The sequence below is a fragment of the Melampsora larici-populina genome (genome assembly GCF_000204055.1).
Source record: "Melampsora larici-populina 98AG31 unplaced genomic scaffold MELLAscaffold_2, whole genome shotgun sequence".
NCBI lineage: Eukaryota > Fungi > Basidiomycota > Pucciniomycetes > Pucciniales > Melampsoraceae > Melampsora > Melampsora laricis-populina.
This window is the reverse complement of record NW_006768766.1, coordinates 477,592-499,374: the sequence shown is the minus strand read 5'-3', so window position 1 is coordinate 499,374 and position 21,783 is coordinate 477,592. Positions and strand designations below refer to the sequence as shown.

The following is a 21,783-nucleotide window of genomic DNA, read 5'->3' as shown; positions in this document are numbered from 1 at the left end:
TCAGATTCATCAGGTTCAAGTCGACTTGGATGATCAAGTTTAATAAATTCTTTAGTAGAAGAACTCATCCAAACTTTCAAAGCTGATGGATTTGCCGATGATGATGATGATGATAATGATTCATGAGTCGTTCGTTTTTCCAAACTACTTAAATCAAAACTAGCTCGTCGATTACTTCCATCTTCTTTCATCAATTTCTTTTTCCATCTTTTTAATCCTTCATCACTTATTCCATTCTGATGATGATGATGATGATCAGTCGAAGTCACATTCGATTTCGATTTGATTTTTTCTTCTTCTTTATCATCAAATTGATTCAAAACGTTTTCTTCCATTTTCTTCTTCGAGTTTTTCATATCTAATTTGAAATCTTCTTCATGATTCTTTCCATTTTCTTCTGTTGTAAGTTCCCATTCTTTCTTCAAATTCATTCCTTCTTCATCTTTCCCAACATCAACATAATTACTAGTACTAGTACCAATCCCTAATCCATGTTGTGATTCTTGTGAATTGAAATGAGACGGTGAAACAAAAAATGAGGCTCTTCTATTTGAATTCACGCCTAATGGACTATACCCCCAATCAACATTTGATAATGGTGTTAAATGATCCGAAGGTTTTAATTCATCTACAGGTTCAAAAATTCCAGTCATCCTCCTTTTACCTAATCTATCGGGTGAAGTGGGTCGTGGTCCTTTCTCACTAGCTGCAAGACCTCGAGCTCGAGCTTTCACGTTTAAGTCAGTACTTAATGACGAATCTGGTTGATGATTATCAATTCCAATTGGGCTCTTGTAATCACCATCACCTGTGATTAGATCGGTAGAAGTAGACTGAGGTACATGAAGAACAGCAAGTCCGTTAACTTTTCCTCCACCCTCGTGAGACTCTGCACCTGTTGTACTCTGATTCTCGAATCCAGTCGGGGCAGTCTGATGAGAATACAAACCAACCTGAGTATTGGAGTTCATATGTTCCATCGGATGAGGAAACATAGGATTATATTCCATTGGAGAATGGCTGGAGTTTCGAAGATTCATCGGAGTAGGCGGATGAAGAACAGAAGTAGGGATTACCCCAAATGAATGAAATGGTCCATTATTTCGATTTTGAGGTCGACCTCGACTAGAAGCAGGAGGAGTAGAAGGTCCAATTCCAGGTGAGAAAAAGTTAGGTAATAGAGGTGGGGTAGCAGGAAAAGGTTGAAATGAAAAAGCTGGCATAGATGGTGTCATTTGAATTCCTCTTGGGATTGAAGGTGAAGCCATCCCTCCGGCCGCTAGATCATAAGGAGGTGGCATAGGAATCGAGTTGGGTCGGGTTGCATCAGCATTGGGATGTCCAATGGGTTGAACTGCTGGGATTTGTTGAGAGTCCTGATGGTCCTCTGGAGATGGATCTGTCTTCAAGAAGCTAGAGCGGCGAGATGCGATCGGACTCAATGGTAAACCAGGCGGCGCAATAGGACCTCGGTTATGGAAGCTAGAATTGGCTGAAACGTGATCGGGTGCCCAAAGATCAGGACCCGGCATCTGGGACTCAGGATGGAGGATGCTATTGTGTCCAAAGCTAGGGTCAGTAGAGAAAGGCCCATTGTCCAAATTAGGAGGTGGATAAAAGCCGACTGTCTATCATGAGAAGGGTCAATAAGAAAGAGAAAATCAATATGTTTATCAGCTCCTCGGCAATCACATTGCGTAAAATTTGAGTAGATGATCCCACGTACCTGTTGCTTTGATTGTGGTAAAGACGGAAACTGGTCTTGGAAGGAAGTAGGCGGGATATTCGGATTGTGGGGAGATGGAAGGTGTGATTCAAAGGCGTATGGGGAATTGTGCATCCTTTTCGAGTCCAAGGAAGCGGATGGAGGAGCATAATTATTGTAATTGTTATATCCACCCGCATTTTTGTATGGATGCGAAACTCCCGGCTGACGATGTGGGTCGGATGGATGCATTGATGAATAAAGGTAGGATGGATGTGGGGCGGCCTGTGAATGCGGAGAGTGATCGGCAGAAGCCGAACCGTTATTGACAGAAGGATGTGAAAATTTGTCAAAGTGAACCTTGAGGATCCGACCATTGAGTTCATGGCCATCATACATCCGTACTGCATTTTTGGCATCATCCATCGTGGCGAACAAGACTGTACCAAATCCACGACTGCGACCATCAATACCCATGGCTACATCAGCGCGCAAAATATTCCCAGCATTACGAAAAAGATCTTTAAGGTCCTGCCATTGACAATTGAACGGAAGATTGCCGACAAACAAGTGACGTGCAGCGGCATTGTTTCCTGTAGGAGTTTGAGGCCGTTTCTGTTCCGGCAAATTGAGACAAGGGATACAGGTCAGCTCAACTTGGCTACGGGTACACTTTGATATGAAAACATAAAGACCATACGAACTCCAGAGTTAGAGTTGGCAAGCCCACTTGAACCAGCTGACGACATGGGTGTAGAAGAACTTGAATAATAAGGGTAAACGATAGATGGTACCACTGGATTGGAGGAATGTTGGGAGTGAATGGAAGTAGGACGATCGTCATCGAGACCGGGCTCAGAGAAAGAGGTGGTAATATCATCTGAGTCCGTTTGAATTTTTGCCAATTCTTTTATGACTGTGTGTGCCCCTATGACCTGTGTCGGATTTTCGAGAGAGTGTGACAGAGGCTGGAAGGCTGGACGCATGGCATCTAAGACATGTTGAGCATGCGCTGAGACAGCTGAACTTCGACGAGGAGATGGTTGAGGAAGGCTAGAAGAGAGCTTGTTGGTATCATCAGATAGCCTAGCAGATGAAGATCGAATCAGGTCAGCACATGTGAGACTTTGTGTAGATTGATGTTGTTGGTGTGCCAAACGGATCCCGATCGAATCAGAGTTATTGAGGTTAGGCGGCTCAAGCGAGGGTGGTTGAAGCAGGTTTTCAGGAAAAGTTGGCTTCAATGACGATGTGGGGGCAGATCCATCTATACTTGTGGGGCGATCCAAGGGAGAAAGATTTGAAGAAATGTTCGGCTGAGGTACTTGAGATCCTGGAGGCCAGTTTGTCGTGGGAGGGAGAGGCCGACCTGGATTTTGTAAGGTAGGATGAGATGTCTGATTGGCGGGAGTCAGGGTATGAGGACCAATACGCTGGATGGCCTTTATAGGAACAGTTGATGAGGTCGAATTCATAGCCAAGGCTCCAGTGGGATCTTGTTGATCTAATCGAACGTCCAACGTCCTTGTCTGCCAACTGAAGCCATCTGTAGTCAAACCAAAGAATGGAATTCAATATAATGAGTTAAGCAGATGTGAAATGATAATGACGATGAAACACTAACTATAGATATCAATGGCCTTCAAGGCATCATAGCGATTCGCATACAGAACAGTACCATATCCCTTACTACGATTATCAGGAGTCAAACAAACGTCTGCTCGAAGGACAGTACCCGCTTTTCTAAAGAGATCTTTCAAATCTTGCCATCGTACACGAAAAGGTAAATTGCCAACAAAGAGTTGAGTGCGAGTGTCAGGACTATGAAGAGGAGGATGTAGATTGTTGTGATTCGATTGAAGTTGTTGATAATTATTGTAGGATTGATAATAAGGAGGTGGAGCGTTTGATGAACCCATGGATGAATTAGGAGAAGTTTCATTGAGATGAGTTGGTCTACCATTTGAGCTAGTTGGTCTTGAATCCAAGAATGATGATGAGATGTTTGAAGTGATAGCTGATTTGATTTGGGGTTGAGGCTGAATGAGATGATCGATTAAGTCATGATGAATCTGATGATGATTTGATGAATGATTTGGTGAATGATTTGATTGAATGAGGTTTATGTTTGATTTGATTGGAGATGCGGCTGATTTGATTAGATTATTGGAAGTTGGAGAAGTAGTAGAAGGAGAAGTCATGGATGAGGCTGAGGTTGAGGTTGAGAATGAAGTTTGAGGAAATAAGAAAAGAGGTAAATTGGTTTTCTAGATTGCGGTCATCAGAATTGTGGAGTGAACTGTTGACCACTTTGAATTTAAAAAAACAATTAAAAATTAAAATCCATCAATTTACATACAAACTAAACTACTACTCTAAAGCTTAAGTACATACTTTACGTCACTTCTCAATACAATTCTATCCACACTATTGTATACTGATTATGTCAATTCTCTTCTTTAGCTCTCATCTCTGCATATATTGATGGAATTCCACAGCAATGCTTTTACTCTGCATAAGCAATTGAATCCCACCTTTTTCATTGTGATTTGCTGCGTCAAGGGGTGGTAACATGAGATTGTGCAGAATCCATCAATCAACTTTACTAATGAGATCAAGAATGTGTGATCGAAATGGAAAAAATCTGGGGATCTTGATTGTATCCCATAAATAAAACCTTCCATTTAATTTTGTCTTTGTTATTCACAGCCTGTCAAAAGAAGATCAAGTCTGCCTCCAAAAATCAAAAATGTCATGTAGTCATCATTTTTGGATGTGACATACGACTGCAACTTCTCCTATGGTTGGTTTTCCTGTGAGTGGGATGTGGGATTGGCTTGTTACATTTTTTAAATAGTTTTAAGTTTTATCATGATTCATTTGAACAAAAACAAAAGAAAGTGTCTGATATTATGCTACAAAACATATAAAAGAATTAATTGTACAATAAATACAATTGAAACATCCAATAAGAAAACAAACAAACAAGAACAAATGATCCAATGCATAAGAAAACAATTTGGAAAATATCAATGAAAAAAAATGATCACAAAAATTTATGAACCACATATCTGAAATAAACACTCAAACCAACCAAGAATAGAATACAACAAAACCAGATAAAATACTACTTAATATATCCTTATGCTTTGATGTGGTGGATTTTGTTGTTGTTGTTGTTGATCCAGCCAAGGTCGAATTCCTTCACGACTGATCACTGTACTTCTTTGAACAGATCTCATAACTTGACTTCGATGTTGGTTTAGGTTTAGGTTTTGATGTCGATGTCGATATAAGTTTTGTTGAGCCAAGTAGATTTGAGAATTAAGTTGAGATTTCCTATTTTGTTCAAATGATATCAATATCAATGTAAGTGTTCGATGTGTGTGTACTTCACGTTTAAAGACGAGAATTATACCTTGAAACTTTGATTTTTCTAGAGGTTTTAAATCTATAATATACAAAACCTAAGACTCCCAAAATGATGATCACAAGTAAACTAACCGAACCAAGTACGATACCTACTTGTTTTGTTTTAGATTGGTTATTGGTTTGTCTATTCAAATCCGAATCAGATTCCAATACAATAATTTCAAATAACCAGTAACAAAACAAACAGTCAATTCAAGATAATTTATGTGATCCGAGAGAGAAAATCATCTTACCCTTCGGATTTGTTTGGCTTATCTGATGGTCGTGATGGTGATGGAACGATGCCAGCATTGGAAGAGTTTTGTAGAGGAGTAGATGAATTGGTGCTTGGTTTTACTGAGGATGAGCCTAGGGCGGGTCTTTGGCCTCTTGTCAACGGATATGCATGTTGTGGTGGCACTTCCCGGGTTTGAGATACAATTGGAAATCGGTCGTTGACAGGTGTTATCGATGATGATGATGATCCCGCTGGGGTCGGGGCGTTTGGTGAGTTTGATGATGATGACGATCCGACTGGCCAGGGGTTGGTGTAAGGTGTTGATGATGATGGCAAACCCACTGAAGACGAGGTATTTGTTGATGGTCTTGATAATTCCGATCCCGATGCAGATGAGGTAGTAGGAGTAGTTGTTGATGACAATGATTCTACTGACGATCGGTGGGTAGGGGGTGTTACTGACGATGGTATCCCCACTGGAGATGAGGTGGGTGAAGATGTTAATCCCAATGAAGGTGAGTGTGTAGGACGTCTTGTTGATGATGATTGCACTGGATGGGGGTCTGATTGTTCTGATCTCAATGCAGATCCGGTAGTGGGCGTCAGTGATGATGGTAGTTGCACTGAAGATGGGCCAGTGGAAGGTGTTGTTGATAACGTTGCTCCCAATGGAGATGCGGTAGCCGGAGGTATTGTTGATGATGATGATACCAGCGGAGAAGCCGCGGTAGGAGGCGTTGAAGATGATGATAATCCCACTGGAGATACGTCGGTGGATGGGGTTGTTGATGATAATGACCCTACCAGAGACGAGGTGTTCGAAGATGGTGGTGCCAATGGAGTAGAGGTAGTTGCAGATGTTGTTGTTGATTCGGCTCTCAATGGAGATAGGGTACTAGGAGGTTCTGATGATGACGGTTCCACCAGAGATGGATCCGCGGAAGGTGTTGGTGACGATATTCTCCCGACCGGAGACGAGGTAGTTGAAGATGCTGGTCCCGATGGAGATGAAACGGTATTGCGCGTTGAAGTTGATGAGGATTGCACTGGAGATATGTCTGTGGAAGGTGTTGATAATTGTGACGACCCTGCTTGAGACGCAGTATTCGAAGATGTTGATCCCAATTTAGATGAGGTATTAGGAGGTGTTGAAGGTAACAGGCCCACTGGAGGTGACGTAGGTGCAGGTACTGATCTCAATGAAGACGAGGTAGGTGAAGATACTGATCCCAATGGAGACGAGGTAGCTGTAGATGCTGTTCTCAATGGAGACGAGGTAGCTGCAGATGCTGATCTCAATGGAGACGAGGTAGGTGAAGATGCTGACCTCAATGGGGATGAGGTAGTTGAAGATGCTGATCTCAATGGAGACGAGGTAGGTGGAGATGCTTTTGATGATGCTGACCCCAAGATAGACGAGGCATTGGGAGGCGGTGGGAGTGATGGTGATTTCACTTGAGATGAGGTGGCACTAGTGGGACGTGTTGTTGGTGATGTCGAAGATGCCACTGGAGACGAGGTAGTCGAGGCTGTCCTTGATGACCCTGATCCCAATGAAGATGCGGTAGCAGGACGCGTTTTTGATGATGATGGCCGCGCTGGAGACGAGGTAATTGGAGCTGTCGTTGATGACCCTGATCCCAATCGAGATGAGGGAGGACGCGTTGGTGATAGTGATGACCCCGCTAAGGACGAGTTAATGGAAGATGCTGATCTCAATGGAAACGAAGTGTTTGGAGATGCTGTTGATAATTCTGATACCAATGGAGACGAGCGAGTAGGACGTGTTGGTGCTGTTAACCCCACCGGAAATAAGGTAGTAGTAGGCTTTGATGATGATGACGATGATTGAACTGGAGATGGGTCTTTGGAAGGTATTGAGGATTTTGATGTCACCACTGAAGAGGAGTTCCTTGAAGATGCCGATCTCCCTGGAGCCGAAGTAGTAGGTGACGTTGATGAAGAAGAAGATGAAGGATTGGCAAGAGGTGTTGATGTTAATTTCTCTGGAAGAGAGCCTGTTAATAAAGATGACAATAGTTCACCCGGAAGAGAACTTGGTGATAATATCCTGTCAAGGAAAGTAGTTAATGATGATTTCTTGTCAGGAGAAGAGCTTGATGATGATGTCAAATCCTCAAGAGGAAATGGTGATAACAAAGAAGAGCAGGGAGTATTAGGAAGAGGGCTGATTGTGAATGTTGGCTTCTCAGGGAGAAAGCTAGATGCCGTTGATGGATCTGTTGAATCAGTTGATGGATGATGTTTTTTAAGATTTTCATGACCAGGAATAGAACCAAACAAGTCAAGATTAGGGCGGATTGATGATGAGCTGTTGGAAGGAGAAGATCTATCCTTTGCTTCTTCTGAAACACTTGGTATTGAATCACCACTGAGGATATTAGGAGGTAGTGCAATTTTAATTTTTATGGGTGCAGTGTATTGACTTTGACGATGTGAGATCTTTTCAAAGATCAAAAATGACCGAGGGAAGAAATAGATAGGTTAGTTTCTATCAAGAATCTTTCCCTCGAATTGAGAAAGTTAGAAGATCGGAGCTTTCAAACACGTACCCATGGTTCACAACCTAGAGGAAAAATATCCGTTTTTGCAAGAACAAAAGTTGAGTGGAGACTCAAAAGAAAAGATAAAAAAATACTTAATTGAGAAGTTGAACGCATGAAGAAGATTTGCTGAATATCAATAGATACTGATAGACTTTGCAAAGGGTTCGGTGCATGAATTCAATGAAAATGAATGTACTATTTGCGGCCTTTATTCCATTCAGAATGGTTTGGCTTTCGGTCTGTAGGAAACAAACACCAATTTATTTATGTGGGGTATTGTAGAATTACTTATTTCTTCGGTTGGGTTAGGATTTGTGGTTGAAGCAAAAGATTAAATAAGTGAGTGACGAGGAACTTAGAAGTCAGTGATGTGATATGAAGGACAGATTGTGATTGCCTGATCGAACGAACTTTGATTGATATCAAAGATTTTACAAACTTCAGAAGAACATAAATCAATCTCAACTCCGGTAGCTGGTTAACAGGGTCCTCAGCATGCTGGCGTCATCTCCTTTTAACATTCTTAACTACCAGACAACTACTACAAGCCAATTTATGGATCTTCTCGAATACCCAGTCGTCATCATCAAGTCCCCGATACAAGTGATCATCTTAACTGTTCTCTAAGTACTGTCTTCGCTTTTATGGCTGGCATCTTTAACTCGGGGCGATAGCTTTGCAATTTATATCACACTTGAGTTTATGCCCACAGCTTGTATTGATAGCTTCACCTCATGATGTAAATCATTGGTAGAGGAAGAGCTAAGAACTAAGAGGCCATAAATGGAGGACAATAACAATTGAAAAGGGAGAGCGGAAGGCATGGAGATGAAACTCAAGGTGCGCATGAGATATGCATTTCCGGGACATTTGACTGAATGTCTTTGGAGGACAAGATGATGGATTCTGCGGCATTTGAAGCACGGGTGGATGTTGGTGGATGATAGACCCTTTGTCATCTTCTTTACTTCTCAGATCATCGAATATTCATGAAATTGGCGATCGAGAAAACACTTCTGCAACGAAGTTTGTTATTGTCCTGCTGATATTCATCAGTCCAACTCACATCGTCCGCTTTCTCATCCAGATGCACTTTGAACCTTTGTTGACCTACAGCAGCTACAGCGCTTTAAAATCGAATGCGATTCTTATACCACGCACATTTTCATCTTACTGTACTGCTTCAGCTCGTCGTATTGAATCTTTTTGTAAGATGTCCTTTTTCTCGGGATATATCAAATAGATTTGGAAATCAAATAGAGGTTGAATGACCTGCCTTGAAGGGTCTAGTTGTATATCGACTTCTTAATATGATTCGAGTCGACATGCCGGAAGCGTAAAGGAAACGACACCTATCACAAGTTCCACTTCTCGCCGATTCGTTTATCGGATGACATCCTCAATGGGGTATGATAATTTAGTTTAAGCTCCATTGACCTCGATGCACCCTTCATGTTTTCTGTTTGGGTATCTTGTGTGTAGCTTCAAAATCATTATTTTCATGTCGCCTTGACTTGAACATTAGAAAGGGCAGCCGAGCCAAAAAACTTCAAGGAACTCAGCGAGCACAATTGGCCTTGCCGACTGATGTGCCCTGTGAGGGACCGCGTCGAAAAGTCCGACCCGATGCGAGCTACACCGTCATCCATTATGTCATTCACAATCACAATGAAAAAAATCTTGTCAAACTCAAAGGTAAAACCAGCTAAGAAAAAAACCTAAAAAAACCTACCATTGTGTAGACTGTTTAACTAATTTTGATGATAAGCTTTTTATCAGAAGGAGTTTGAAAGACTTCAAGTTTCAAAAGTGATTTGAAAGCAGACTTCGATTTTTAGATTCTGAGGGTGTTTATGAGGATCATGAGCTTTGATGATAGAAACAATGAGCACTGGTGTTGATTAAGCCTACTCTTCTTGATTAAATATTTTGAGTCTTTGTGACCAACTTCAAAGATTTATGATTGAGAATCAAAGCAAATTGAAGAGATGTGGATTTGAATCAAGCCAATTTGATTTCTTCAAGCTGTCACCTCACCTATGTCACAAGTTGTTTTGAAAATCAATTTGCTCAGAATTTGCAGCAAGTTATAGCTTGATCATAATTCTTGAAATAAATCAAAACCAGTTCTTTACAAGTTTGTTTCTTATTAATTTTGTGATCCTAAAACCTTATCATCATAAATTTCTTGTATGTACTCCATCATCCTATAAGAAGACAATACTCCTGCTCACAGCAAAATAGAACCTCAACAAATGTCTAAAATACCCAAGATGACCAAGTCAATTATTTTTGAATTCTTAATTAGCAATACTCAAATTAGCTTGGGTGACCTTTTCTTTGATCAATTAACAAGTAAAGCCCACTCATTTTACTGGGTTTTTTTTGGGTTTAACAACCAGATTGATGTCCATTCACACTTGAAAAACAAAAAAAGACACTCAAAATTGGAAATCCCAGGATCCATGACTGTATGCCATAAATCAGATCTTCTTATCTGTCTGATCTTTATTTTTCACAAATTTTGAAAAAAATTCAACCAAAATCACAATTAAAATCATCATCATCTCAGATGCAAGGTACAACTTCCCATATTGAGGATTTCCCCTGGGATAAGATTGACTTTTTCCAGTTTCCTGAATAGTCGTAAGTTTCAACAAGAATTATTTGAACAAGAAAACCCAAGGAATGTCTAATATCATGTTAGGAGCCTGGAAAGATCCTGTTGAGGTTTGTGTCAACAATTACAACATTGAAAGCCGCAACTCTGGTCCTGTCCCAAAAAGAATCTTCTCCAACACCTACCTCACAAAGTTGACCTAGGACTGGCCCCAATCTTGCACAGTCACACCTTGGCATACGGACAGGGCTAGCGTAAAAACAGCCCTGCTATGGGCCAGCTCTCAGAAGCACGGTAAGCATGGAAACGTGACCCATTGAGGGGAGCACTTTTCAAGTATGTAAACCAAAAGGAAAAACAAGTTTTGATATACCTAGGCAAGGATGAAACACAAGTTTTTATTTAAGTAGACAAGGATAAAAGACAATCCCATAAGAGGAAACAAGAAAATGAGTAACCCACTATTCATCCTCTTTGTGGCCATTGACTTTAACTTGTGCTTTTCTTGATTGTACCATTGAGCAATCTTGTTGATGATGATACCTCACAAATAAACCCAGACCAAGCATTCATGTCACAAAGGTCAAAATTTTACCTAGAATATGCGCTGAATCTAACTGATTCAGAGAATTTTCAACACCTATAATTTGGTAAAAATGCACTGCACAATTCTGATTATTTTCAACACCAACATGAATAAAATTTGAGGACAAAATCTGACTTTTCTAGACACAAAACTAAAAATAAAAGATGTCCTGCTTTGTATTATTTTACACTCAAAGATCAATTTGAAAAAATTCATTGTATACAATAAATACAATTAAAACAATCATCAAGACAAAAAAATCAAAAGGAAAGATTAAATGCATAAAAACAAATTCGAAATCAAAAAAAAAACCTTCTTCTTTGAATCAAAGAATAATTATGTAACAAATTTATAAACATAAAACCCGAAAGAGAGACTGAGAGAGAAAAAACACTCAAATTACCCAAGAATGAGATCCAGAAGAAGAAGAAGCAAACAAAGCGGGGGGTTATACACTTGTGGTTTGGTGTGGTTGGGTTTGTGGTTGGGTTTCTTGTTGTTGATCAAGCCAAGGTCTACTACCAACTCCTTTACCAATCATAACTGTACCTCTTTTACCAAATTCACCAACTTGACTTAAGTGTTGATTTTGATGTTGAGATTGGTTTTGGTTTTGGTTTTGCTGAGCCATATAAAGTTGTGAGTTCAATTGAATTTTTCTATAGAGAAATCAAAAGAAAACCAAGATTCAGCATTCATGGAAATCATTAAAACTTAATAGGAAGAAGCTTACCTTGAAAGTTTAAGTTGTTTGGCCACTTTGTATCTATGATATGCAAAACTTATGATTCCTAAACCAACAATCACAACTAAGATTATTGAACCAATTAAGATACCTAATTGTTTTGGTTTAGAATGATATGCATGTTGTCTATCAAATCCAAAATGTGAAGAACCAAGTTTTATTTTCAAACGAAAAGTCAGTTTATGCTCAACTGTTTAATTCAAAGGGGAAAAACAATTACTCTTCTCCTTTGGTTGGTTTCGTAAATGGTGGTGGTGGTGATGCAGCTATGATAACGTGTGAAGCATTTTTTGATACACTAGATGAATTTGTACTTGATTTTACTGATGTTGAGTTGACCCTTTGAGGGTTTCTGAGCCGGTTTGCTTGCTGTAGTGATGTCGCTGGTGCTTGAGCTCCAATTCCAGATGGATCACGGGAAGGCCTTGAAGATGATGATGATGACTCTAGTGGAGATGAGGTAGTTGTCGATGACGACCCCACTGGAGATGAGCTTCTGGTTGATGACGCTTCCGGAGACGAGGAAGTTGCCTCTGAGGATCCTGCTGGAGACGAGCTTGTTGTCGTTGATGAACCCTCTGTAGATGAGGTTGTGGTTGATGATGACCCCACTGGAGACGATGAAGTTGACTCTGAGGCTCCTGCTGGAGACGAGTTAGTTGAAGACGATGATTCCAATGGGAGCGAGGAATTTGAACTCGTTGTGGTCGTTATTGTTGATCCCAATGGGGATGTCGTATTTGACGTCGTGATTGTTGTCTTTGTTGATCCCAATGGAGATGAGGTAGTTGAAGACCTTGTGCTTGTAGCTGTAGACGATGAATCTGCAGCATCGAAAACAGTTGACGAAGAAGTAGAATCGGGAAGAAAGATCGATTCAGAAGGTGAAGGTGAGCTTTCTAAAGTAGAGGTTGGAGATGATGAAGATGCTGATCGAGTATCCAGAACAGGTCTTGATAGTGATTCTGATGAAGAGCTATCAGGAAGCTCAAAGTCTGATGACGGTGGGCTATCAGGAAGCTGAAAGTCTGATGACGATGAGCTATCAGGAAAAGAGCCTATTGCGGATGAACTATCAGGAGGAGAGCTTGAGGATGATAAACTATCAGGAAGAGAGCTTGAGGATGATGAACTATTGGGAAGAGAGCTTGAGGATGATGAACTACTGGGAAGAGAGCTTGAGGATGATGAACTATCAGGAAGAGAGCTTGAGGATGAAGAGCTGTCACCAAGAGAGGTTGAGGACGATGTCTTATCAGGAAGAGAACTTGAAGATGGTGAACTATCAGGCAAAGATCTTGAGGGTGATGATTGCAGATCAACGGGACGAAATGATATTGATGACACAGGTGAAGAGGAAGGAGTCTCAGGAAGAAGGTTGTTTGATGACGACGAATCCTCAAGAATGTTGCTAGATAATGTTGACGGATCCGTCGAAGAAGTTGATGGATCAGGTTCTATAGAGTTTGTAAGACTAGAATTGGAACTAGACGAATGAAGATTAGGATGAATTGATGATGAGCCGATAAGTGAATCATCATCTACTGATTCTTCTGAACTTGTTGTTATATCGCGATTTGGAATATCAAAAGTTGAACCAGTTTGACTTTGTATTGGCAATGATGAAGAATGTTTACTGCGAGGTTGTGAGCTCTTTTAAAAAAAACAAAAGATAAACAAAAAAGATCAGTTAAATTTTTTATAATCAGAAATATTTTTCTTTCTTCAAACTTGAAAGATCAAAATGTTTAAACTTACCCAAGATGTTGGAGAAATGAAGTGTTTTTTTGCAAGAACTAAAATTGAGTGAGAATTAAAGAGAAAATATACAAAAATCTTCCACTGAAAAGGTGAACGCATTAAGAGAAGAAATCTTCAAGAAGAGAAGAAAAATGTTTTGCAAGAAATGGTTTCGTTACATAAGTTCAATGGAATAGAAGATAGAAAGTTAGGGTCATCATTCCGTTTTATGCAGAATGGTTTTCCATTGGCTTCCTACAAGAAGAACACACAAAGAAATTCGAATGGGATATTTGGAAATGGTGATTGGTTAGGTTGGAATGGGATTTGTGATCACATCAAACAAAGGTGAGTGAAGAAAAGTGAATGAGAACTCGAAAGTTTCGAAATGAATGACTTGAAGATGAAAGTTTGATCGTCTCATCAACCGAACTTCGATCGATATCAATCTTTTACAAAAGAACTATGCATGAAGAAATTAATTTCAACTTCGGTAGTTGTTTCTCAGCATTCTAGTCTCACCCACTTCTTAACATTCTTAACTACCAGACAACCACTTCAAACAAATCATTTAGATTTGTATCAACTTCTCTTTTAAATAACCATTTATCATCATCAATTTCACCTGGTATATGATGGTTTCAAATCATCAATCAGATCAATTATCTTCTCAACTTGATCGCCAAAGTAGAGTATCACCTTTCTCCTTGATAGAAATTTTCTCCACTCTGATGATCAGCTTTTGTTCTTTAGTGTGAAAGGTTTGCAATTTGTTGTGTTTGTTTCACACTCTACTACATGCCCTTGGCTTGTGTGTACAAAATAGAGAGTCAAGCAAAAATTCAGAGACGAGAAATGAGGAATAAAAATAGTAGTCGAACATCGAAGAAAGTCAAAAGAAGTGGAAAGAAGGTATGTATCGATGTGAAACTTGAAAGTCATACATGAACAACCTCACGATCTAGTCCACATTCACCGGACGAACCTTGGTTTTTGAACGAGAATCTGGTTTCAAGCTGATGATCACCTGTGTTTGAAACGTGGGCTGGCATTCACGGAGCTACCTTGCCTTGTTTGAGTAGAAGATGGGTAGATCTACACCTTGACCAAGTTGACGCATACATGCACACAAGGATTGGATTTGAAAGGTCATCAATATTGATTTCGCCAACTGGTTGAGTTAAAAAAGCATTGAAAGACTCTTTCATTCGTCTAGCAGGATACAGACGAGGGAGACATCTCAGACTCAAGCTGCCTTTGTTTGAGAGCTCGGCTCATCTTAAAAGCTTGAAATTCAAAAAAAAATTGATACGATAAGTAACATACATCCGAGACCACTCTCAAAGGGCTCTTTATCTTTTTACATATTCTTCATAGGCCAATAGGCGGTGAGGAAGGAGTGGAGTCTTGTCCCAGTCATTTATCATGCTTTGCAATCCATACATCCTGAAAGTGAAAAGAAATCGACTGATTCAGTTAATTTTGAATATTTTGAAATCGGATGATGAATGGAACTGACCGATATTGAGAGGAATATTATGAGCATTAAAAGCGCAATTATAGGGTACACCTCTAGGATTTATACACGCTGAAGAGGATTCGAATTCATAGTTTTGAAAAACAAACAGAACAATTCTTTAACAAGAGAGCTGTTCTATCAAGTTATAAAATCATTCAAGAGGTTCAAAATACTGACTGCGATACTGCTTAGTCAGGTCACTGTGTATCCATTCAGTTTGAACACAGTCTTGAGTACTAAAGCCTTTATCGCGCGATCCTACGAGCTGACATTCAGTCATTCGAATGTAATTATGACCTAAGATGAAGTTTATAAATCAAATTCCAGCTTGTGATCAGTCCTATTGGACATTCAAAAAAACATGATTGGATTCTTGACTGCTTACCTTGACACCAGCAAGATTTAGCAGCGCAGTCATACGTATGGCCATCGGCAGCCGTACATCCTATGAATGTGGGCGATCAAAAAAGCGGTCTGAATTAGCCATGAGTGTAGGTTATGCTGATTAAGGTGCTAGAGGGATGATGATTTTGATGACCTCGCATACATACCTGCTCTACCATTTCCAGTTAATGCCAGCTTATGAATACAGTCCCGGACCGGTGCGGGCTCATCGCCTAACACGTCATGAATCATTAGGGAAAAGAGTACAAGGGAAATCTTAAGAAAGCCGAGGAGCATTGTGATAATATTAAGAGAGGAAGAATAATGTTGATGGATGTCTTTCAACTTGCGAAAATCTAATATGAATAAGAGTTTACCGAGAGGAACGCATTGCAAAGGAGGCTAATAAGACTCCAGTTCTTATACAACATTCCTCTTGCTCTCAACGGAGAGGGAGCAGGAGGTAGCGCTCAATCAAAACGGTCTCCAGAGAAGACGGTGGATACAAAAGCCGTATGATCAGGATTTGAATGATGAGGGTAGTTGCCAATGGTCACGATGGCACTCAAGTATATAAAGGCACTTGCAAGTCTGAGAAGAACAATTATAACATACGTATAAATGATGCTACCGGACGCGCATTTGGTATTCTCTTATACGGCAACAGCATGGCCAGGAGGAGCCTAACGACCTCTACAGAGCTTTCTTTATGCATTGCTTAAAGTACCTCCTAAGTCCCATGTCTTCAGTCATAACAACCGTATCAGTCTTCTTCTGAGACTAACACGCTCTGAAACTTTCCTGAGACTAACAAAAAAGTAGAGCGAATGGTGGCTTTTGGTGAACTGGTCATACAGGCTGGGTTTTCTTGTGTTTCTGAGAAATCATCGTGTCTGCTCGTTCTGACGCTCGCAACACTGACTTTCACAACGTCACGTGTTGAATGAGGGTATTTTGCATTGTGAAATAAGTGCCAAGCTTGCAGTCCGGAAAGGTATTTTGACAGTCTCTTGACAGATATAATGTGGGCTGATTTGCCGTCTTCAGTTCTTCCGACTGAAAGGCAGAAATCATAAATGATGACTAGTGATGCCAGTAAAAAAGGCAATTTTCTATTGTTTTTGTAAAATTTCAAAAACGTCTGGACCACACTATTGTAGCTGTGTAATGTATTGGGCTTCCAACCTTGTAAAAGGTGAGACTATAACATTGTCAATGTTAGTGAGCAGGATCCCAATAAGAGTACTTTAATGTTAAGAGCTTCTGCTAGTGGAATTCTTGTGTTGGCACCAATGTGGGGAAGTTCAATATGAGAAGGGAAATAGGTATAATTTCTGGATGCAGCACAATACATACTATGTTGAGGGAATGGGAGGGAAACCATAAGGTAATAAAACAGTAGATGATATTCAAATATTGCAATCACTAAATATTTGTTGATATGGATTTCACATCTTTCTTGGCTTGGGAAACCCTAAAGGTTTTATATTGCTTGTAAGAATTGACATAATGCTGCATACACATATCATTGCATAATCACTATTTGCAAAGTGACATGTTACCATAAAGTGATACATTTACCCCAGAAAATACAATGAAAATATCAAAGTCAGCAATCATGATTTTCTTGTGATTTGAATATCTAGATGTTACTATTGAGGTCCAGGATTATTAGATACAACCATCAAGACATCAAGGTTAGTATCTGTCATTAGGCCTTCTCCAAATAAAAGATAGTCAACAATCAATTCTTGTTCAAAGAGAAAAAGAACACTGCAACCATCTTGAAATCATCCCAAGTTGGTTTAAACTTTTTGGCATTTACAAAAGAGTTTACTAAAGGTAAATGAGGCTTTTGTTTACGTGTTGGGTAGAATAGACATTTATAGGTCAAAGAGAACATTCATTGTTTATACATAATGGTGTCTATTGGGCTAGTTTGGAAGAATAGAAATATAGAAACCACTTGTCTCTGGTAAAAAGGTTCAACCATTCTCTTTGCTCATACCTTATCTGCCATTGTTCTACAAATTTTATCCACTGGCACTGCTAAGATTTCTAAAGAATGATTCTTAGGTATGCAGAAAGGTATTACCTCATTTATATCATTGTCTCTTAAGATATGATGAGGTATTCCTTGATCAAGACCCTGTCAAAAGCTGTCTAGGACGGCCTGAAATATGGGAAGCTCGTAAGCTTTGGTGAGAGTCATCTCCTAAGCAGGGGTATTCATCCCACGACAAAAGACAGTAGTTGGCAAATTTGCTGGCTGTGTGAAAGGCAGTTGGGAGGTAGCTGTGAAAAGCAGGTTGGGGGTTAGCAAGTCAAGGTTGCAGGGCTATAGTGAGGATACCAGTGATATCCCTCATTACTAACCATCTCACTTGCTTCTTAGACCTGAAAGCAGTAGAATCCAAAGCACTTGTAGGCTTAAGTTCAAACAAATGTCTGCTATTACAAAATGCATCAACTCAAAAAATAAAAACAGAGTAGAGCAATAATAAGAAACAAAACATAATTTATTTTGGAAAGGTATAAGAGACAGCTGGGGGACAGTTATGCAAGCTCTTATGAATACATTGAGCTAGGAAGGATGACCTCTGAGGAGTTATGTACATGATTTAAGTATGACAAGACAAGTCTGACCAAGGATATGTGAAGGTATTAGTTCTATGTTGTACATAGTCAAAGTCAAAGTGGTCATGGTAGTGGTTGAAGTGAAGTGGTGTTTTTTCAAAGGGTGAAATACATGGATTGAATCAAATTCGATTTGGTTTTGGTTTTGCAAAATATTGGAATCATTTTTTCATTTTTTTTTCATTCATTCATCCATTCAACCAATCAATCAACAGAAACGCTTTATAACGATATAAACCAGAAACAATAAACGAGATCAAAAACAAAAGAGATAGAAAAACACACAATCACACACACACACACAAAGAATTTAAGAGAATCTGGATAATGCTTTGTTTCAAAAGAAAAACAAACAAACCGAAATACAAAATGCAAAATAAAAGTTTTCTAATTCCTTTGATTGAAAAAAAAACCTTTTTAAATTTATTATTTAAATCATATCAATTCTACTCACTCACAAAAACGAAACCAAACCAAATCCTCCAACCCAAATCCAAAACCAAAAAAAACAATCACCCAACCCAACCCAACCCGCCCCGTCCCGTCCCCCCAAAACTTCCAAAGCTCAAAAAACCTTAAATCTCATCAATCGGAATCGTAAAATTCGTAACCTGAGGTAAATAAGCCGAAGAAGCCAATTCCAAACACCAAACCTGATCAAAGACTTGACGACCATCAAACCCCCCAATAACGATCAATCTCGAATCATGAAGTGTAGTAGTATGATAGCCAATCCGAGGAGGTGCTTGACCTTTAACCGTTCTAGGTTCCCATTGTAATGTAACTGTAAAAAACACACACCAAAAGTTAGTGATTCGGAGGATAGAAGAATCGAATGGATTCAGTGGGTTTACCTAGGTTGAATAATTTCACTTCTGAGGTATAGTCTTCCCCATCATGACCTCCGATGATGAATAAGTAAGATCCAACTTGAGTTGATGTATGTGCTAATCTTGGCATAGGTAAATCTACATCGACTTGAATCCAAGTAAGATTTTCTAAACAAAAAACAACAACATCACATTAGTTTTTCTTGACTTCATTCAATCTTTTTTTGGAGAAAGTGAGAATCAAAAACACACCTAAATCCAAAATATGAATATCACTAAAACATTCCCCACCATCACTTCCACCAAAGATCACACACTTACTACCTACCAGATTAGCACTATGATATCCTCTGTTTAAAGGAGATTGACCTTTGATACCTAATTCTCTCCATTCTAATTGGTTCAGATCGGTTAGATCGAGTGCATGAACATCATTCAACGCTCTCGATCCGTTTCCTCCACCAAAGATGATCAATTGGTTTCCATAGAGAACAGTAGCATGAGCTCTTCGGGTCGATGGTCTGGTTCCTTCTATTCTAGGTTTAGTCCAGACTAATGAAACTAGAATGAAACAAAAAGAAAAGGTGAGCTATGAGGTTTGGTTCAGAGGATTTGGAAACAGATCGCTTACCTGTGTCTAGGTAATAGAGATCATCAAAGTAATTAGGTCCATCACCACCACCAAAGATAAAGATCCGACCGTCTAGATGGGTAGCCGAATGAGCCCTACAAGGAGGAGGAAGATGGTCTTTCGGATTAGGTTTCATAAACGAATGAGGTGGATTAGATCGATGATGAGATCCATTTAATTTAAGATCATCTAATGAATGATGATGATGAGTATTGTTATTACTGCTATTATTGGAATCTTCATCAAACCCTCTACACTTTAATTTATTGAAACTTAAGGTTTCTAAATCTAATTTCCAAACATCTTTAAAACATCCTACTAAATCTGTTCCTCCAAAGATCCATATCGAATCATTCACAAGTGTAGATGTATGAGCTCTTAATGGTTTAATTAATTTAGTTCCATGGATCGATGCTTTTGACCAATACATACATGAAGCAGGTGAAAGTTCGACAGTAGCGTTAGGTAAGCTTGGTAATGATTTTGATGTGGAAGTGGTAGTGTTAGGTATGGTTTGAGGCGTAAGAGTTGGAAGACGTGCTTGACGTGGTTTGGGATGTTCATATGGAGTGGCTAGAGTGAAACCATCTGTTGAACTGATCCTTGGTCTACCTAGATTGATTTGATCTGATTCTTTAAATGAAGCTTGAGTTTGAGTAGTTGAAGGTCTTTTGAGATTAGATCGATTGAATGAAGCTTTAGAGATTTGATGACTTGAAGATGGTTTGATAGTTTGATTTGATTGTAGTTTTGGATCGATTGGATTTAAATTGATATTAGAGATTCTTGGAATACTTTGATGATGATGATGTTGTTGTTGTTGATGTTCTAATGTTAAGTTTGAAGTTGAAGATGATAAGTTGTTCTGAAATAGTTTACCATTTCTTGTTTCTTGTTGATTTTGTAAACTTGACATTGGATCTGATTGGTTCTTTCTTTCTTTCTTGTTCTTGATGGTTTGCTTCTTAGTAGTTTTATCAGTTCAATCTCTCAATCTCACATCAACACTCACTTTGCTCAACCTTCACTCAGGCCCGCCTAAGCCTGAGAATGCATCTGAGTGCATGCTCGTCACAGATGCATGCCCGACAATGCTATCGAGCACGCTGCGGCAATCGACGCAGATCGGATCGGGTCCTCTGTCACGGTACCTTGAAAGCATCGAGATCAGCAACGTGGAGATCGGGCTTGCTGAGCTCTCTGGTTCGCTCGTACTCCTTTTTATCCTCAATTTTGAGCCAAGCCGACAAGCAAAATGTGAACTGAATGAACCTACAAGATTCACATACAAACGACTATAAGACGTGCATGAGGATCATCGGAGCTTGAACGACCTCATGGAGGATGTGATCTGATTGATGAAACAGCTTTGTGTTGTGGTATTCCACACTTTCCCTCCTGGCAAGTCAACTCGAACGTATCAAAAATAGACGCGCTTCACCTCAGTACGATGGCTATGATTGATCATTCCTCAACCTCATGATGCGATGTTCCTGACAAGGGTTTAAATCGGTGGATACGCGGTCATGAGCCTTGTTCGCGACTTCAGAACGTAATTGCCTGCCATTAGGAAATCGCGATGTTTGGAGAACATCATCATCGGGATCCTATCTGTTCGATTCCAAATCATTGCATCCTGGAATCCCGATTGTTCTTCATGATATCTATTTGTTGCCTGATCAAATTTACCGCACCATCAACTCCTGAAATTAATTGTGATATTATTCGAGACTTTGTATCTCCCACCCTCATTATGGGTGATCCAACTATCATGTAATGGGAACTTACAAGGATCTGTATGTTTTATCAATTACAAGCCACTGGTTTGCATCAAATCAAAACCCTTGTCAATTCTTTGAGACTAAAATGTCTGCTTTGAATCACAAGGAAGCTACTGTCCTGTTCATAGAGATCGAGCAAAGACTAAAAGCAAAAGCTTTGGAGTTGAATATGTAGCCATACTATTACAAGGATCTGTTTTGTTCATCAATCAGAAGCCACTTGTTCACATCAAATCGTAACCCTTGTCAACTCTTTGAGACTAAGATGTCTGCTTTGGATTGCGAAGAGGTTACTACTCTGTTCATGGAGATCGAGCAAAGACCAAAAGCAATATGACTTGAATGGACGTATTGATAATAAAGACTGAGTGAATGCCCACTATTGCGAT

The 21,783-nt window shown here is 39.6% G+C and overlaps 5 protein-coding genes across 5 annotated transcripts; 2 read left to right on the top strand and 3 right to left on the bottom strand.

Annotated features, from left to right (window-relative positions):
* Positions 1–2,008: 2,008 nt before the first annotated feature.
* On the bottom strand, positions 2,009–2,260 carry MELLADRAFT_32734 (uncharacterized protein; the record flags this gene model as incomplete). The annotated part of the gene is made up of 1 exon (XM_007404169.1): positions 2,009–2,260. A coding segment is annotated over one exon (252 nt), but the record flags the coding sequence as incomplete, so codon positions are not given.
* Positions 2,261–5,057: 2,797 nt separating this feature from the next.
* MELLADRAFT_58905 (uncharacterized protein) lies at positions 5,058–7,617 on the top strand (the record flags this gene model as incomplete). Its single annotated transcript, XM_007404797.1, has 8 exons — positions 5,058–5,074; positions 5,325–5,494; positions 5,579–5,623; positions 5,702–5,869; positions 5,942–6,421; positions 6,458–6,799; positions 6,830–7,144; positions 7,214–7,617. The coding sequence occupies 8 exons, from the start codon at positions 5,058–5,060 to the stop codon at positions 7,615–7,617; spliced, it is 1,941 nt and encodes a 646-aa protein (XP_007404859.1).
* A 2,559-nt stretch (positions 7,618–10,176) lies between these two features.
* Positions 10,177–13,370, top strand: MELLADRAFT_101595 (uncharacterized protein; the record flags this gene model as incomplete). The annotated part of the gene is made up of 5 exons (XM_007404798.1): positions 10,177–10,276; positions 10,566–10,651; positions 10,745–10,835; positions 12,280–12,876; positions 12,922–13,370. The coding sequence occupies 5 exons, from the start codon at positions 10,177–10,179 to the stop codon at positions 13,368–13,370; spliced, it is 1,323 nt and encodes a 440-aa protein (XP_007404860.1).
* Positions 13,371–15,035: 1,665 nt separating this feature from the next.
* Positions 15,036–15,812, bottom strand: MELLADRAFT_101594 (uncharacterized protein; the record flags this gene model as incomplete). The annotated part of the gene is made up of 5 exons (XM_007404168.1): positions 15,036–15,058; positions 15,132–15,200; positions 15,309–15,428; positions 15,517–15,576; positions 15,683–15,812. 5 exons carry the CDS (start codon positions 15,810–15,812, stop codon positions 15,036–15,038), a joined length of 402 nt encoding a protein of 133 aa, XP_007404230.1.
* A 2,933-nt stretch (positions 15,813–18,745) lies between these two features.
* On the bottom strand, positions 18,746–20,088 carry MELLADRAFT_25599 (uncharacterized protein; the record flags this gene model as incomplete). The annotated part of the gene is made up of 5 exons (XM_007404167.1): positions 18,746–18,936; positions 19,007–19,150; positions 19,235–19,503; positions 19,556–19,730; positions 19,869–20,088. Coding segments are annotated over 5 exons (999 nt in total), but the record flags the coding sequence as incomplete, so codon positions are not given.
* Between the last annotated feature and the right edge of the window lie 1,695 nt (positions 20,089–21,783).